At 44.7% G+C, this 18,572-nt stretch overlaps 3 protein-coding genes across 3 annotated transcripts; 2 read left to right on the top strand and 1 right to left on the bottom strand.

Moving 5' to 3' along the window:
- The first annotated feature begins 567 nt into the window (after positions 1-567).
- LOC124690332 (GDSL esterase/lipase LTL1-like) lies at positions 568-3,274 on the top strand. Its single transcript, XM_047223726.1, has 5 exons — positions 568-805; positions 929-1,056; positions 1,141-1,383; positions 2,699-2,951; positions 3,039-3,274. Exons 1-5 carry the CDS (start codon positions 568-570, stop codon positions 3,272-3,274), a joined length of 1,098 nt encoding a protein of 365 aa, XP_047079682.1.
- Positions 3,275-5,893: 2,619 nt separating this feature from the next.
- LOC124687767 (polyribonucleotide nucleotidyltransferase 2, mitochondrial-like) lies at positions 5,894-14,949 on the bottom strand. The gene is made up of 16 exons (XM_047221516.1): positions 14,620-14,949; positions 13,892-14,047; positions 13,628-13,798; positions 13,299-13,424; positions 13,066-13,227; positions 12,621-12,740; positions 11,995-12,132; positions 11,624-11,786; positions 11,067-11,192; positions 9,481-9,611; positions 9,130-9,349; positions 8,968-9,039; positions 7,788-7,867; positions 7,533-7,676; positions 6,230-6,916; positions 5,894-6,090 (listed from the first exon to the last, which is right to left on the bottom strand). Exons 1-16 carry the CDS (start codon positions 14,947-14,949, stop codon positions 5,992-5,994), a joined length of 2,925 nt encoding a protein of 974 aa, XP_047077472.1. The 3' UTR covers positions 5,894-5,991.
- A 410-nt stretch (positions 14,950-15,359) lies between these two features.
- On the top strand, positions 15,360-18,303 carry LOC124687766 (39S ribosomal protein L41, mitochondrial-like). The gene is made up of 3 exons (XM_047221515.1): positions 15,360-15,536; positions 17,127-17,191; positions 17,962-18,303. Exons 1-3 carry the CDS (start codon positions 15,389-15,391, stop codon positions 18,052-18,054), a joined length of 306 nt encoding a protein of 101 aa, XP_047077471.1. The 5' UTR covers positions 15,360-15,388; the 3' UTR covers positions 18,055-18,303.
- Positions 18,304-18,572: the final 269 nt, after the last annotated feature.

Below are 18,572 nucleotides of genomic sequence, written 5' to 3'. Positions count from 1 at the left end.
ATTCTGGAATACGATGTCCCCGGAGTCTCAAGCCAAACTTTCTTTTTTATCCTCAGTTCGCTTTTTTCGCTGTGTGTCATATTAGCCGTGTATACTGTGAAAAACTCTGTGTGTACAGATTTTGTGGCTTTATTAATTTAAAGCTAAGGTAAGGCTTCATGTTTAATCGTAAAAAAAGGCTTTATGTTTAGAAAATCCTCTTCCCTCCAAACAGCAAGCATGACGGCCGTGAAGCAAAGCATATCTCCAGCGAGTGCAGATCGACTCCCTTCCTTTCCGAACAAAAAGCTTCTCCGACCTGCGCTAGCTGCAGGCGGTCACACACTGCTTGCGAGCCTCTCCCGAGGTGTACCTCCCCATCCATCAGCCAACCACCTCGCATTTGCGAGCGTGTCCTGCCATTTCAACTTGGTTCAATGCAGGTAGCTGGCCGTGCCAGATAAATCGACTAGCCGGCCCTGTATAAATCACACGCTCGCTCACCACCTCTCTCTAGTCTACCACCAGTGCTTGCGTACGTACGTAGCCACCTGTCATCTTTCAAGCCTAGAGCGTCTGCTCGAGCAGATGGACGCGGCTCTGGTTCCTCTCCTCGTGTCCCTCCTCGCCGTGGCGGCGCATGCCCCCGCGGCGTCCGCGGCGCCGCGGGCCTTCTTCGTCTTCGGCGACTCCCTCGTGGACAACGGCAACAACAACTACCTCCTGACCACGGCGCGCGCCGACGCACCGCCCTACGGCATCGACTACCCGTCGCACCGCGCCACGGGCCGCTTCTCCAACGGGCTCAACATCCCTGACATCATCAGTAATGCACAATTATGCTTTCTTTCGACATGCGCCCATGCATGCATATTTCACAATATATGCTGCTGATTTGGGGAGGAGTGGGGTTATCGAATTACTGACGCCGTCACTTTCGTTGCTTCAGGTGAGCACCTCGGGGCAGAGCCTGCGCTGCCGTACCTGAGCCCCGAGCTCCGAGGGGTGAAGCTGCTCGTCGGCGCCAACTTCGCGTCGGCCGGCGTCGGGATCCTCAACGACACGGGCGTGCAGTTTGTACGAGAGATCGATATAATTGTCAGCACTTGTCATGCATTTCTCTGCCAGACATTACTGATGCATGGTCGATCGGTCGAGCAGGTGAACATCATCAGGATCGGGGATCAGCTGCGCTACTTCGGGGAGTACCAGCGCAAGCTGAGGGCATTCGTCGGCGAGGAGCAGGCGACGAGGATCGTGAGCGGGGCTCTTGTGCTCATCACGCTGGGAGGCAACGACTTCGTGAACAACTACTACCTGGTGCCCATGTCCATGCGCTCTCGCCAGTACGCGCTCCCGGACTACGTCCGGTTCATCGTCTCCGAGTACAGGAAGATACTCGCGGTAAGCTACCAATCCCTTCGCTGCCTCTCACTTTACTGCTGAAGTTCTTCCCGACTTGTTCACAATAATGCACTAGCCACTGACATGGCCACTAGTAATTAAGAACCAGAAAGTGCGTTCAAGTGATAGGTTTCTGCTGCAAACTGCAAACATTTCTTTAAAAAAGATTGCACACTGACATGCCCATTAGTAGCACCAAGACAGAAGGAAAAAATGGAAGTGTCAACTGTCACGAAGCCATAACACATCTGAAGAAGAGAGCGGCAGACTGACAGATCTTGTTTCTATTTGTGCACAATGTAATACTACTCCCTCCATCTCAAAATGTGTTTCATATTTATTTTTTTGGAGAGTTTGACCATATATGAAGGCAAACATACTAATCCTTGAAATATCTAATTGCATATAATATAAAAATATATTTCATGGCGGTTCTTCTAATATAAGTTTGATATTGTATATGTTAATGCTTTTTCGTATACATTTGGTCAAACTTATAAAAAATTAACTTTGACTAAAAATTAACCATTTTGCTAGTTCTAGGTTAATTGATAATTAGGTCAGTCCTAGGTCAACTTCAAAACCACAAGATCTGTGTCGAGATTTGTGCACATCGGCGCCGGAAAATAACGGTGTCATGTAGCAAATTTTCTCGAATTATAAATGGGTATGCAATTAAACGTGTGCATGCAATTTCAAATCATTTTTTCTCAGTTACACATAAATTGCACATGAAATAGGGTGACCGAGAATTAAGTTAGTTCTAGCTTAACCAAGAATTAGCCACTTCCAAAGTTTATATGGAAAGTAATTTAGCATGGTGGGAGTAGATTGCGGTGAAATTGAGCCAAACTGAAGCACGGAAGAAGGTAGATCTCTACATCAAATGGATGTCACTGCAGTCACTAGCCACTACAATTCCAAGATCCAACTACTTGTGGCCATGAATTAACTTGGAGCACATGAAAAAAACATAGCAATTCACGATCGGGATCTACCAGCGCAATGCAAGCCAATCAAATCAATTTGGTGAGCCCCCACCTTGCGGCGTGAGACCTGTCGCGTCTTCACGCACACTTTTTCCCCCCAATCTGTAAAGACAAGCATAAATGGAGCCAGCAACGGTAGCGTACGTGCAGGGTAAAGACAGCCCTATACACATGGCGACCGATAGTTAGTTGCAGAATTCACTGGTGTCGCGCTGCAGCATGAATGCACGATGCATGTGCACTGCAGCAGCGCAACGACGACACCTCTAGAATTCACTCGCCTTCCGCTCCAAGTGTGGCCTGACATGGTGCATGTATGTATGCAGAGGCTGTACGAGCTGGGTGCCCGGCGCGTGATCGTGACGGGGACGGGGCCGCTGGGGTGCGTGCCGGCGGAGCTGGCGCAGCACAGCGGCGACGGCGAGTGCGCGTCGGAGCTGAACCGCGCCGTCGACCTCTTCAACCCGCAGCTGGCGGAGGCGGTGCGCGGCCTCAACCGCGACATCGGCGCCGACGTCTTCGTCGCCGCCAACACCTACCGCGCCAACTTCGACTACCTGGCAAACCCGCAGAGCTACGGTAATTTTTTTCCGAGAACGCGCAGGAGATTGATCTGTGCCTTTTTGTATTATAAGCCTAATCGGCAAGTGTTGTCTGTGCTTGCAGGGTTCACGAACGTGAAGGTGGCATGCTGCGGGCAGGGGCCGTATAACGGGATCGGGCTGTGCACGCCAGCGTCCAACGTGTGCGCGGACAGGGAGGCGTACGCGTTCTGGGACGCCTTCCACCCCACGGAGCGGGCCAACCGCATCATCGTCGGACAGTTTATGCATGGATCCACCGAGTACATGCACCCCATGAACCTCAGCACCATCCTCGCCATGGACCGGGAGGGCCCTTAATAGTTCAGTCAAGCTATGAGTACCCGCTAGTGTTCCGTACGTTCCAAGTTTGATGTTTTCCCGTTCTGCGTAACAGGTCTTGAGCCTTGTGGATTAAGAGCTTTATATACTATACAGTACTAGTATATTCATGGCCTCGTGATTAAGAGCATGTCTAGCACACACCGTATCAGTTTTGGGCGGTTAAAAGGCCCGTTCAGACACCGCATCGGACACCATACCAAAAAAAATCCAGGCCATCTAGTTTCGCGCCGCAGAAAACTCCAAGTTTCCGGGTTGGCGAGGTTGTGCGAACGGGAACCCCATAAACTCCCCCGCGTTGGCGTGAAGAAACATTCAGCTCCTCCCTTTCCCACTTCAGCCCCACCGCCCCCGATTCCGCTGCCTCCGCCCTTCTCCGGCCTCCGCACCGGCGCGCTCGCACCGAGACGGAAGCCGTCAACCCGCTGCTGCTCGCGGACCAAGCCGCGCCGCACGGATCGATTCCACCCACCGCAGTCGGATCTAGCGTCGCTGCAGCAGCCGCCACCGAGGGGCTCGTGGTCGACGCCCTGCAGCAAGATGTCCTCTCCAATAGCAAACGGAAGCGGCTAGGGCATCACGTCGTCGCCGACCTCCCACTGCTACTGCCCCTCCCGCTCCGACCAAGCGGGTGAAGCGGCCAGCCAACAAGCCGTCGGCGCAGAAGAATCCGGCGCCGAAGAAACCCGCTGCGAAGAAGCCAGCCGCCGCCAAGATGGCGTCGTTGACAGCTTTGACGGCGACGATGGCGAAGGCGCCGTCGGCATCGGCCATTGCGCACAAGGTGGTTGACGAAAGTCCCGTTGTTGATGTTGCGCCGGAGTCGTCAACGAGGCGTCCGTCAACATTGATTCGCCGCCGCTCGCGGATTACGGCGACTACAACAACGGCTTGGAGGAGGGACTCGAGCGTGATGAGTTTGGGGAAGAAGAAGACGCCAGCAGCGATGAGGAAGATGACTTGAAAGAGATAGAAGAGGGGCGTTTCATGGGGAGGTGGCCAAGGCGAAGGGAGAGCGGTCCGGTCCGGCAACTACACCGTATTTGAGGACGTGATCATGACCAGGGCTTGGGAGGCGGTTTCGATGGATGTCGTGACCGGCAGCGATCAAACCGACAAGAGGTATTGGCAACGCATCGAGGACAAGTTCTTCCAATTGATGCCACCTCTCTCTTCTATATTCCAACTCGCTCCTACCGTTCACTCCAAGGCCGATGGGCTAGCATCAAGACGGCGTGCAGCCGGTAGGTCGGTTACATTGAGGGCGTAAGGGACTCAACACCGAGTGGCACCAACGCCGGTGATTGGGATGCTATCGCGCAAAAAAAAGGTATAAGAAAATGCTCGGGTTGAAGGGCAAGGAATTTACATTCCGTCATTGCTATTCCCTTCTTGAGCACAATCCGAAATGGAAGTTGAGGGAGCAAGAAGGGTCACCACTGAGGCATAAGCTTGTCGAGTTGGAAGATGTGGAAGAGGATGATGTGCTAGAGAGCAAGAAGAGACCTGATGGAACAAAGATGGCCAAGGACAAGATCAAGAAATAAGAAGAGGCCGCAATGTCTCTCAAGATCGATGTTATGGTCAAATCCAAAAAAATAAATTGGTGATGAAAACTTTGGAGACAAAGGGGGAGATGATGGAGACGAAGAACAAGGAGAAGGAGGCAAAATGGAGCATGCTCCGGGAGGATGCAAAGCGCAAGACTGACATCGAGGAGAAGAGAGGGCACGCTGAAGAGAACCGGGCCATGATGGAGTCCATCGCGGCAAAGAATGAAACTATAATAATGAACCCGGCTGAGATGAATGAGTCCTGTCTTGAGTGGTGAAATCATGCGAAAAGGAGATCTTGACGCGAAAGAGGGAAGTTGCACACGCTGCCATGAATGCCTAAGGTGATGATGCTACGGCGAGTGGTGACGGCCATGTCGATGCCCCAGCAACCAACGGTGATGCTTGATCATTCTTTTTGATGCGATGTTTGATTTTCTTTTGATGCCGTGTTTCATGTATAATTGAGTACATTGAACAATCTATTTGCATGATTATGTTGCTACATTTGAAAATTATCTGATAATTTGCATAAACCCTGTGTTTCCGATTTTTGTTTGCGGACAGAAAACCATCGTCGCGTAGCCCAAACGTTCCGCATAACAGCATATTCGGTATTTGGGGTGTCTGCTAGAGATGCTCTAACGATGAACCATTTTGTCTACTGCCTCACCGATTTGGAGCTAAACCTTGATTCATTATGAACACTATCAAATGTTCAAAAGTACGAGCGCCAATTAGCCATCTGCCGATCAGTAAACAACAAGTAGGCATCTCTAGCCATCCTGTCTTGAGTGATTCATTATGAACACTATCAAATGCTACATAAAAGGACATTTAACATCACGATTATTTTAATAAACAACAAGTAGGCAACATTGTGGCTATCCACGTTGCAAGTGCTCTTACGTTTCAGCCGAATCACAGGATGAAACTTTCCCCCTCCTTGCATTGCAAAAAGGGGGGAAATGCAGGCGCAAAATGTTCGCAGCAGCTGCAAAAGCACAAAACTTGGGGAAAATTGGCGCTGTTGTGCTTCTTTCATGTTCATCAAGTTGGTCGATTAACTGCTACGCATTTACAAGTGTCTTACCTCTATAGACCTCTAATAATGAAGAGTAAATTAGCCGCATCAAAATGGTACTAATCTAGCAATGAGAAGACTGGGACACCCTTGGCATTGAAGCTTGAGCATTTTGCAAGCACTTCCTCTCCGACCTCAAAATCTTTTCGGCCATTATCCTGCAAAACATTGACCCAAACTTCAGTACCAAAGAGCAAATGATAACTACCACAAACAAGGGTTACAAAATTGAACAATGCATGAAATAATGGAAGCATGAACTAAAAGAGAAAATCGGGGAGTTGGGTATGAAATTACCACAAATTTATGCATTCCACGAACTCCATCACTCAGCTCAAGTACTAATCCATAGGCCCGTATCTGGTAGACCTTTACTGTAACTACGTCGCCCAGCTTCATAGAACCTGATCTGAAGTTTGTGGAAGTCGAACACTTCAGGGTGTTGCTTATGTCTTGTTCTGGAATGGCATCGAGCCCATTACTTCCAGAATCATCAGCCTTCACTTTCTTATTTTTCTTGGCGGTTGATGTACTTGATGCTTTCTTAGGGGAAGCTGGCTTTGCCTCCTGCCGTTCTTTGGCTGCTTTATATACTCTAGGAGATGACTTTGCAGCCTTTGAACTTGCAGCCTTCAATTGTTTCTTAGTAGGAGCATCTGCAACATCTTGAGCATCACAGTCAGCAGCACTGCGAATTATGACTGCAGGAGTAGAAAATGCAGGCGTCTCCTCACTTGTGCTGTCTTCATCTTTGCTACTCGATTGCTCAACATCAAAATCCTTGCTCGCCATGTTTTCCACAGCTGCCCAACCAACAATGTCTTGATTTGCCAAAGGAGCAGTATCCTGACTTGCTAACTCCTTTTTATGCCTATGGGGTAGGGTTGCTTTCAGTGAAAGTTTAATATTACCCCTCACGTCCTGACCAATGCACGTCAATGAGAGCACTTGGCCAACAGAAACAATGTCTGAAACTTTTGAAACCTGAAGGAACGAAATAAAACAAAAATGGCCGAATATAATAGTTAGAACTATTAAAAGCTGCTTTGCCAGTATTTAGAATACGATAGAGCAGTTATAAATACAGTAAACTTTTGTTGTTGTGGACGATAGGTGGTGTCAGGCTAGTACATCAAGGGTCATTGACATTTCATCATTTTTTTATGGCGTGATATCATTGCTCATACTGTAATTATAGACATGCCCGGTGATTTTTTTAGTGGAAAACTTCAGGGGATGACCTCACAGTGCAACTGTGCAAGAGAGGAATATACAGCAAGAGGAGACAGGGAAGGGCTACAGAGGAAAGAGCAAAGAGGCCTATCTTAATAAACAAAAGCAAGTAGTCTAAACTAGGATTGGTGGTGCACCAACCCAATCTGTTTTTCAAACAAAGCAAGAAGGTTGGGCTTGGAGTTAGGATCGGATGATCCTACACCAACCCGGTTCTCAAACCAAATACCCTCTTGGCCTCTATCAAATTAAAACTACGTGCGGAAACGTTCTCCACTTGAGTACTTGATGCTACGTAATTTCAGGATAAATAAATACTGATCCATGAGATAACTTGAAATGTGAAGCAGAAATTGAAGAGAAATACCGGTTCATGTGACAGCTCAGAAATGTGAAGAAGACCTTGCTGCCCACCATTGAATTCCACAAAAGCGCCATACTCCTTTATTGAGGAAACAATTCCTTTGTATGTCCTGCCAACTTCAATTTCACGGCCCACAAGAAATTCAACCTGCGAACATATAGAACAGGTTAGACTTTCTCATGTAACGATTCTTCCTCCCAAACACTTGTCTTATAGCAACACAAGGATACAAGCAGGAGGTGCCATGTTGATACATACCTTCTCAAGAGCCTTATCCATAATTGGCTGAGTTTTAGCAACAATAGTGACTGTACCGTCACTAACAGATACACGCGCACCTTAAGAAAATGGAAAAGGGACAAACTTAGCTGCCTAAAAACTTGAAAAATACAGAGTGCATAATGAAATGAAGTATATACATGGACTGGAGTATACAAGTTGCCTAACAGAATGGTGAAAAATTATTTCCATATTCAGTACTCCCTCCGTCCAAAAATAAGTGTCCCACTTTTTCTAGATACAGATGTATCTACAACTAAAATGCATCTAGATACATCCAAAACTAAGACACTTATTATAGGACGGAGGTAGTATCTTAGAAATTATGTTAATCCTGAAGGGGAGTTTAATTTATGACATTCAGGTATCACACTGATATGCAGGTCTGGACACCACACAGAGTGACAGCTAAAAGGAAACAAATAGGAACATCTCCTAGCAGGAAAGATAGAGTTGTCCTTAACTTACTGCCCCCCACCCACCCACTATGAATCATTTCATATTTATCTTGCAGTAATCCTTCTATGCATCTTAGAGATAGGCATTGAAAAATGAATCAACAATTAGGCGATAATCGAATCCAGGTTGTATTGGCGATGTTTTGGAGATAGGTTGTATTGGCGCAGCAAAGTAGGAAATATATGAAATGAGGCTGCGCTACACTGAAGCATGAATTCACATTGGATCTATGGGTGATGTAGCCCATGGGGGTAGCAACATATTTCCCTATTATCAAATGCAATAATAGAATCAGTATTTTACAATTATCAGTCCAAGTTCTGCAACAAAGAAAAGATAAAACTCAAATCTTATAGCATACCCTCCAATCACTCAATGTTATAAGCTGGATCAATCTTGTGGTCTCTAAGGTTGTCTTTATTTCATCTAGGCAGAACTGATAATGGTATAGTGTTGCCTTGAGAACAAATATCAATTAAGTTTTTTGGAAATGAAAAAAGTTGCAATTAGGTTCCAAAATGCACTTGTCGATAACTGAAACGCATGTGTCTATCATCGGCAGACTTATGGCACAGCAGACAACTGCAACATTTTCACAAACAATTACATTTACCCCTCTTGTCAAATGGCATGAACCACTTCTTATAGAGAACTTAAGATATGACATGAATAAGAATCAGGTAAAATATTAACTTCACACCTGTGTCTTTCTCAATCTTTTTCCTGTGGAAAAGCAACTTCCTAAGAGAATCACTGCTGAAGCTCAGTGTGGCTGCAAGTGGAGGCACGATTGTAACATTAACAATTAACAAATCAAAATAACCAAACCTAAAAATGGAGCAGCGACAAAACATCAACAAACCTAATCGAGGACCACTTCCATCATTGATAGCACGAGCAGAACTGATTTCCTGGTCCATGCGGTCAAGGATTTGATTACGAGCCTTTCGTGCAGGCTCCAAACTTTCACATACTATGTCCAATGGTATTCCAGCAGGTTTTATATCCAGCTGAATAGCAGTAATACCTCTCCTTGTTCCTGCAATTTTGAAATCCATGTCACCCAGGTGATCTTCAAGACCCTGAAAACACCAAATAAGATGTTTATTAAGCATGGGTATTTTTCGGAAGCAACGTACTATTAGTCAATTACATAAAAAAATACAAAATGGTTCTCTCCTGATTTGACAACAGAAATGAAGAGAAGACTTACTAAAATATCTGTTAATATACGGTAGTTCGAAATATCTCCAGTCGCTGGGTCGGATTCACTGACGAGACCAACTGAAACACCAGCAACATGTTCCCTTACAGGTATCCCAGCGTCCATTAAAGCCATGCTTCCTGTCAGTCACCATTTAGAAACACGTGAAAAGTAGAAGTCCACAAAATAGTAATTACTTGTGAGCAGTTCAAGGACATAACAACGACGCTTGAAAGACATTTTTTATCGAGATTAATAGGAACCTAGAAAACTATTGAACTTAATACATATAATATACAAGTTATTTTGAGGTCTCTTGGAAATGTTAACATATGCCATGCAGCCCTTGCGTTGCCACAGACCGCGGCAACTTATATTCTTACAAATTCATCGAATTTAACTTAAGACTGTTTCTTCCTGTTCCTTTCCAAATTCGTGAAGTTCATTTTGCTCAAGAAATGTCCCTTCAATCTAACTCCTTCCAAGTTCCAACACACCTATATGAAAATCACACCATGCACACGCTCTACCAGACACCTGAGATGCATCCAATGTGTTGCAATACCCTCCATTAAGTTACCAGTTGTATAACATGCTGATGTTGTTCCGCGCCACCCGTTTCCTCTGACCACATGGAGGCACCCACGCCTGTCCTTGTTGCCATGGTCACTAACACGCCCGGCGACTGCAGCGTGCGCACCTGCTGCCTTGCAGTGTCTCTCTACTTCAGAATCACCAGTATGCCGAGCTGCCAGGCCAGGCTCATGTCAGCACTTGCTTGCTAACCGGACTGGTTGTGCAGGCTTTGTACTTGGGTTTCTATAGAGAGGAAGGAGGGGAGGGAGGGGGACCCATCCCTGATTCACCAACTCCCCTTGATTGAAAGGCAACTGTGAATGGCTTGGGTTGGGTTTGTTACAGACCAAAGTATAGACCCTTGATCCATTTTACATGGAAGTGCAGGACATGTTCTTGCAAACTAAGGCTTTTGCAAGTGAATGACATTCTACTGTCAAACTACTGGTGAAGATCGACCAGCTAAAAGCTGCAGAACATTGACATGCAGATAAACGAAATTTAGTTCAAATAAAACACCATCTGCAAGGCTCTAAGCCATAAATAAAAGAGCAGAGTTCCTTTATAAGTACTGCCTCATAAATAGATGTCTTAGATTTGTCAAAAATTGGATGTATGTAGACAATATTTAGGGCTCCTTTGATTCATAGGATAGGAAAATCATAGGGATAGGAAAAACATAGGATTGCTATGTCATGCCTAGTTGAATCCTATAGGAAGATGAGCTCTCTTTGATTGTGTCAAAGGAAATTTTCATGAGGCATGACCTCATGTTTTTCCCCATAGAATTTGCACTACAGGCCCATATGATTATTTCCTATAGGATATATTCATATGGATCAAACAACTAGCGTAGGAAAATATCTCATAGGATCTAAATCCTATACAATTCCTACACTATTCCTATGAATCAAAAGAGCCCTTAGTGTATAGATATACATCCAAATTTAGACAAAACTGAGATATCTATGTATGGAAGGAGGGAGTATAATAGTAGCACTAGAAATAAAGATGTGTACCTCCACATACTGATGCCATTGATGTTGAACCATCAGAGGCCATGACTTCTGAATTTATCCGAACAGTATATGGGAAGTCATCTTCCGGAGGAAGCACAGCAAGTAAGGCTTTCTCGGCAAGAGTGCCTGCACAGTGTACAAAACACGTAGCTGAATCGGTGGTACTCCCTCCAATTCATATTAATTGACTTCAATATAGATGTATCTAGAACTAAAATATGTCTAGATACATCCATATTAGAGTCAATTAATATGAACCGGAGGGAGTATTTATTTTGCCTCATCACAATTTCACTGTAAACTAAGACTGAAATTAATCAAGTTGAATGAAGAAGAAACAAGGAAAACACAATCAGGGATAAGGAACCTAAATATTGCAGCAAACAATAAGGCTACGCTTTAATCACAGTTTGCCAAGTTCCCTAAGCTCTGTAATCTAACCTAATCATATCTGATACAAACTAAAACATGGTATTGCACATATCTCTTCAGCTTAGACTGCAGGATAAGCAAATTCTATAATCTGCAGCTCTGCACGTACAAGGAAAAATATGTACCATGGCCAACTTCACGGCGATTCAAACCCCCACGTTTGGCAACTTCATTTATCGAAAATGGTGGAAAGCTGTAATGAAGCATGAAACGCTTTGTTGGAGGGCCAACAATTGAATCCAATCGCTGAGCATCACCAGGAGCACCAAGGGTAACTGTACATAAAACCTATAAGAGAGGATCAGGTTACTTCATATTGTGTATATGTTAAAACTTCATTCCATATAAGCAGTAACCATTTGCAGTGGGCTGTGCAGTGTAACTGAGTATGCATGTTCGCATGTTTGACACGCGTGCGCAGGCGTGTGCGGGCATGTGTGTGTGTTGAGAGAGAGAGAGAGAGAGAGAGAGAGAGAGAGAGAGAGAGAGAGAGAACCTGAGTATCTCCACGTGAAAACAGTGCAGAACCATGCAATATTGGATATGTGCTGGATTCGCAGAACAATGGCCGCACCTCATTAAGTTGCCTACCATCGACTCTAAGACCTTCCTTAATTATTCTATTGCGTATGACCTGCAGGGCACAACTCATTATGAACTGAAATAATATAAGTGATTCTACAATAAAATAGCACTGAATGAAGTGTTATCAGGTTATGCCAAGGGTAGATGGCAGCTATAGGTCTTGGAATTTTCATCTCATTTTAGAAGTTAGCAGCCCAATACCTCAGTATAGTTTACCTAGGTTCTCAGAGATTTTCATGTACTACTGGAATCTATAAATTATCTTGAATTCAGACATATTAGAAGATAAAGAGAACAGGTCAGGAGAATGCATGGGGACCGGAGCTTTCATTTATTCATGCACATGGAAGAAAACAGGGTTCTGGTCCAATTGCTAATGCATTTGGGACACATAAGCTACAACTTTTCCAAATGTCGAGGATTCACTATTAAGAGAGCAATGTGCTCTGATATTTCTGTTACATATATGTTCTTGCATTAAACATGTTCCATAGTGTTCTGAGTTTCAGTGTGTCAAATGAGATCGATGTGCTCTACCTGCTTTCTCACAGTGTCAACTGCCTTCGGAAGAAACTTCAAGCTTTCCTCGTCACATTCTTCTTCAAGCTTTGCTTTTACAGATTCTGTGATGTTCTGCAAGGCTTCTCCACGCTCAAACTGCAACAAATGAAAACATCTAAGCGGAAAAAAAAAGAACAGGAGATGTTGCTTCAATAGTGATTCAAAAAGAAATGTAGATGTTTGACTTTGACTCTTCATGGTTTAAAAAGCAAACCCTGAGCATAGTTTATCATAACATACTAGCAGAAAGGAGAGAAAGCAATATTCAAGAGAAATCACCACACAGATCCCAGGGCAACTTATATTTAGAGTGGGGGCAGAAGTCTTTACAAGAGTCAGAACCAGAAATTTCCAAATTCGACTCCAATAAGGCAATAACTAGAAAGGAAGAGCATCGATCAAAATCGAATACATTACACACCTTGCCATAGGTTTTATCTGTGAAGACTTCCTCAATTGGTGCCTCTGATAATGTTCTTATTTTCTCGTAGGATTCATCTGAAATCATCGAAAGCTTGTATTCCTTTTTCTCTTTGCCAGCTCGCTTAGCCAATCTAATTTGAGGGTCGATACACTTAACTGCCTGATAATCATAATCAAGTGCATGAGAACACAATTACAATGTATCAAACATAAATTAAAAAGGAATAATACCTCAGAGTGTGCAAGCTTCATTCCTGCCTGAAGATCCCTTTCAGTTATCTCACGAGCTTGTACATCGATCATTAATGTTTTATCCCGTGAACATGCATAAACTAGGTTGAGATCACTCAACCCTAACTGCAGGTAACAGGTGAAGTATACAAAAAAATGAGTAAACTGGAGGAATTCATAGAATTCTATAACTGACGTAGTTAGTTATGGTACAAATTACACAAATGGAATGAGCAACGTGAGCAAACAAATGTTCCTGGGATATACTGTATGATACTATTCATGCATGGTGGAGGATATATCACATTATTACATGTGGTAGTACTTACCTCGTCCACTGTTGGGTTCAACACAAAATTCCCATCAATTCTGCCAACACGTATTACTCCAATTGGCCCATTCCAAGGTACATCAGATAGCATAAGTGCAGCTGAAGATGCATTTGCAGCCATAACATCGGGGTCCTGCTTTCCGTCTGATGAAAGAACATTTACCGTGATCTAGAAAAGCAGAACGCAACTCCACCAGTGAGTGATAATCCTTGTGCAAACTTTGTGAATTTGAAGAGTAGAATATTAAGATAGAAAGATCACCTGGACATCATGGTAAAAGCCACGAGGAAACAATGGGCGTATTGGTCTATCGATTATGCGCCCACACAGAAGTTCCCTTTCCTTAGGGGCACCTTCCCTGCGCATATATGTTGTGGGAATAACACCTTGAGCGAACTGCTTTTCTTGGTAATCAACCTACAGCCAAAAACGATAACCAAGATGTTCATCAGGGGAAAGAAGCACCGAAATGGTCCTAAAAAGGTGCACACAGCAGATGTATAGTGTAGCGTCGAAAAATGTGAAGACAGACATATTCAGTTCTTCCTTCTGGGTTTAGCAAATCCCTAATAACTTACATTTGCAAGATAAAAAGTAGAGTAAACAATGGGTCTTTTAACTAGTCCAGGGCGATCAAGTATGCTAAACTCGAGAACTGTAGAATAATTCACTGTACCGGAGAAGTGTAAGGACCTGTGGTGTTGCTCTATCAAAATTTAGTACAGGTTAATATGATGATGCTTTCTTACCAGCAGACAAAATCAAGCATGATATCAGGGTTAATCTGAATAATCTCTTACTGAAATACCAAATTGGTCATTGGCACAAATGAACAGCATAATGACCAATGGTACTGGAACCAAAAAGCCCTTGTGAACCAAATCAGCAAAAATGCTGGAGGGGTTAATGAGTTTGGCGGTCTCCTGTAGAATTTAACAGCCTCTCAAATACACCTAATAACAACAAACCAGGACAGGGAATGGTCTTACTGTTAGAGGGAGGAAGTCCCGGACAGGGTCGGAGGACTTGGCGGCGGCGACGGTGGCGAGGACGTTGGTGTCCTCCATGGAGATGACGACGGAGCCGTTGGCGAAGCGCGCCACCTTGCCGGTCTCGAAGGCAATGAGGCGGCCCCCGATCTCGAACTCCTCGCGGAAGCTCTCCAGCACCTTCCGCCCCGGCGGCGGCGGCGGGCCCGCCCGCGGGAGGTCCTCGGCCGCGTCGGAGAGGAATGCGGCGCGCGCGCCGGGGACCCCGGTGAGCCGGAGGTGGTGCCGGCGGCGCGCGAGGAAGCGGAGCGAGGCCACCGCCATCGACATGGTGGCGCGCGGCGAGGAGGAGAGAGGGGTTTGGCTTCAGCTCTGGGTTTGGGCTTGGGTTTAGGGTTTAAGCGGCGAAGCGAAATGGTTCGCGATTTGGGCCTCTTGGAGCTGCAGTGCAGTAGAGCTGTGCCGCGGTAGGGTTTGGGCCCACGTGTCAGTTGGCCCTCACGCGATCTCGACCGTACGTTGAGCGACAGACGGCTCAGGACGGCCGTCTCGTGCCAAAGGAAATCCCATTTCTCTCGCGCGCCGCCGCCGGAGAGAAGGGCTCCGACTTTCCCCCGAAACCCTACCGCACTTTCCCCCGTCGTCGCCTCCGCCTCCGCTCCACCGGTATGCCCTTCACATCGCCGTCTCCTCTCCTCCCCTCCGGCCTCTTCACTCTTCCGTTGGGATTCGCAGGAACCAGCAGGGAGGGCTGTGTTAGAGGAGGAAGATGCCGCTGGGGCTGATACTGGGCTCGATCGGGAGGTCGATGCGGCGGAAGCGGACGTCCTCGCTCAACATCCTCTCCTCCAAGAGGGCGCCCCGGGACTACTACAAGGGCAAGAACTGCAAGCCCACCGGGTTCCACACTCGCAAAGGTGACACCAGTCCTGATCTGAGCCTAGTAGTTCTTATCTGTATCTCGTGCCCGCTGTTCGAGGCTGCATTTTTGTTATCACCTTCTGGTTCATGTGTATTTTACATACAACATCTGTTGGGTTTGGTAAGTGTAGATAGAAGATTTTGAACCAGATGTAGTTACAATAATCTGACACTGCGGATCTAATTGGTTGAAACATTAGTTGCTCAGTGCTGCCTATTGCCGCCCTAGTTTCCTTATCATACGTCGGAGATCAAATGCCAAAGATTGAGTGTCGTTGTGAGCAAACCGTGCAACAGTGTGTGAACCGAGTGATTCCTTACTTGACAGTTGAGGTGCTTTCAATTGCATCAAAATAGGATGATACCATGGTTTAGTGAGTGGAAAAGGTGCAGCACATTTCAATCTTCTATGCAGTCTATAGCCATTTGTGAGGTTCATGGGAACGAGTATTAGCACCGGATATGTGGCAACTAGTAGGTATGTTCAGTTACCGTTCATGCATACTGCTAGAAGAACATCTTCACGGAAAAAGAATATAGATACTTCTTTGGGAAACATACAAAAATATACACATCTGTCTCTGTACAAATAAATGGTCAGAAAAAATGACTTCAAGTTAGGATTAGGAAAAACAAGGCAAATTATAAATGGAAAAACAGTTTAAATAACCACGCGACTTATTTTCCATGTCCTAAAACAAGATGGTGGAAGTCATGTAGAGATAGCCCCACCTGTCAGCAAGTTACTTCTCAAGGAGGCGGGGTAGGAGTAGACAGATTACCATTACCACCAAGGATATACAAGCATAGAGATAAATCCTTGCAGGAAGAAATGTATGTATGCATCCATCTAAGGTCTAGTAATGCTGTATTGCTAGGTGATTGTGAAATTCACATGCAGGCAAATGCAAAGAATTAAAATACTGGTGGATATTTAGCTGAACTTTGAACCTGGATAGATTCTGGTACTTGGCAGTAGTATGTACATGTTCAGATGAGATCATTGTATTGATGTCAGCCAAAACTTAGCACCATCTTCAGTGAAACAAAGTCAAGAAATGATACTATCCATTAAGATTTTTGTCCAAAGGAGGAAACATATATGTAGAAAGAAATCCTTGCAGATAAATCCTCATCTGAACTTTGTCCAAAGGAGGAAACATATATGTACCTTGCCCATTAGATCCAATAATTATATTTACGAGTTTGATCCAAGTCTGAAAGCTTCACGTATCTTGTGATCGGCTCATTGTCTCTAGTACTCTTATGTGGATGTGAAATTTTCATCTACTGACACGCCATGCTTGTTTGAACAATAAACTATTTATATATTTTTGTGCAATAGGTTAGTTTGATTATGTGTTACATACTTGTACGGAAGGATCGAGTCCCTCTGTGTAGTATTCTTCATGTTGCTTGGTTCAAGTAAATATGCAACCACTTTCATCTAGGATATGATTATTGCACTAAGTGGGTAAGAGCGTGGCTGTTACTGTGAATTTCTAGTTTTTCGATGGCTTTCAAGACTGAAGAATTCCACTTGTACTTTTTAACATCATTTTCAAAATATTGATGTAATTTTGCAGGTGGGTATGTGATGGTGGACGCCAAGTTACCAAGATTTGTGGTCCCTGACTTGACTGATTTCAAGGTGACTTTGTACTTTTTTGTTTCATTTTTCACCGTTTTACGCTGAATTTAAATTAAGTCCCAAAGTTGCCTATGCATTTAAGAATCTCAAATTTCTGGTAACTTCTTGGAATATTGGAATGTTAACTCTTTTGCTCGGAATGCAGAGCACTATACTAGATAAAGGTAGTTAGCAAGGAAAATACATAGGAGCACATGGGTGCTGCCCTTCCTCGTATCTCACCAACCAAAATACATAGGAGCACATGGGTGCTGCCTTTCCTCATATCTCACCAACAAAAATACATGGGGATCTGTGTGCTAATCTGTATTCACACCGGTATAAATATCGTATCATTGGTGATAATTCTGGTTTATATGCAGCATGCCTTAGCCCCAACACGTCCTTTTCAAGCATTGCTCAAACTTTTCTTTTCAAGTATTGTATTTCGAAGAAAAAAATCCCAGATCCTCACTCATCGAAAAAACGTAGGACAGATATTGCCAAGGAAAAAATAGTAGCATTGGATTGTTTAACCCAGGCCAAGGTAGAGGAACTGAAAGTAGACGATATCACATGTATTGTGCGAAAATCTCTCAGCATTGGATTAAATGTTCCAAATCTAGTAGCATTAGATTGTTTAACCTAGGCCAAGGTAGAGGAGCTGAAAGTGGACGGTATTGCGTGTATAGCGCGCGAAAATCCCATATGTGATTTAGCTGAGGGAATCATCTTCCCTCACGGTGTACTGTAACCTGTAACTAATCAGATCCTTGTCTAAATAACTGCAGTTGAAGCCATATGTATCGCAATGCGCCAGGGAGGACCTTGCAGCCAACTCAACAGCCTCCGCTTCAGCGGAATCTACTGAAAACAAAAACTGATATGTTAGATGTTCAGTCGTTACTTGTTTCACAAAAATACGGTGGGGCTCTGCAGTTATGTTTTCCATCCGGTGACCATGTTCAGAATATGTAGCCTCGTCAACATTGCTGCATGTGAACTATTCCATGCGTAACTGCAAACTCTGTGCTTCAGCATAAATCGTTGGAAAACTTACCATTATTAGACGTACCATGTACTCTGAGTTCACTATTTCTGGCGTTAGTGGTATTCATTTGATCATTTCTGAAGCATGTGATGCTACAACATTGGTTGCCGACAGGAACAGGATTTACTGAAATTACATTGTGCCAGTGAAAGGCATAATATCTGCCACCTTTCTGCCGTCTGATCTGGCTAAATCGTGATATGTGTCGTCCGTCCGTTGCAGCATCCCCTTTCCCTCTCATTTCTCTTTAACATTTTTTTGGTACAAGTCAAAACAAGGGGAAAAAAAAACTTTGCAACATTTCAAAACATCTATGCTGCATAAAAAGTTATGTTTATGCGGCAAAAAAGA

The sequence above is a fragment of the Lolium rigidum genome, chromosome 2 (genome assembly GCF_022539505.1).
Source record: "Lolium rigidum isolate FL_2022 chromosome 2, APGP_CSIRO_Lrig_0.1, whole genome shotgun sequence".
Lineage (NCBI taxonomy): Eukaryota > Viridiplantae > Streptophyta > Magnoliopsida > Poales > Poaceae > Lolium > Lolium rigidum.
Note: the sequence above shows the minus strand (reverse complement) of the source record. Positions and strands in the feature narration are given on the sequence as shown.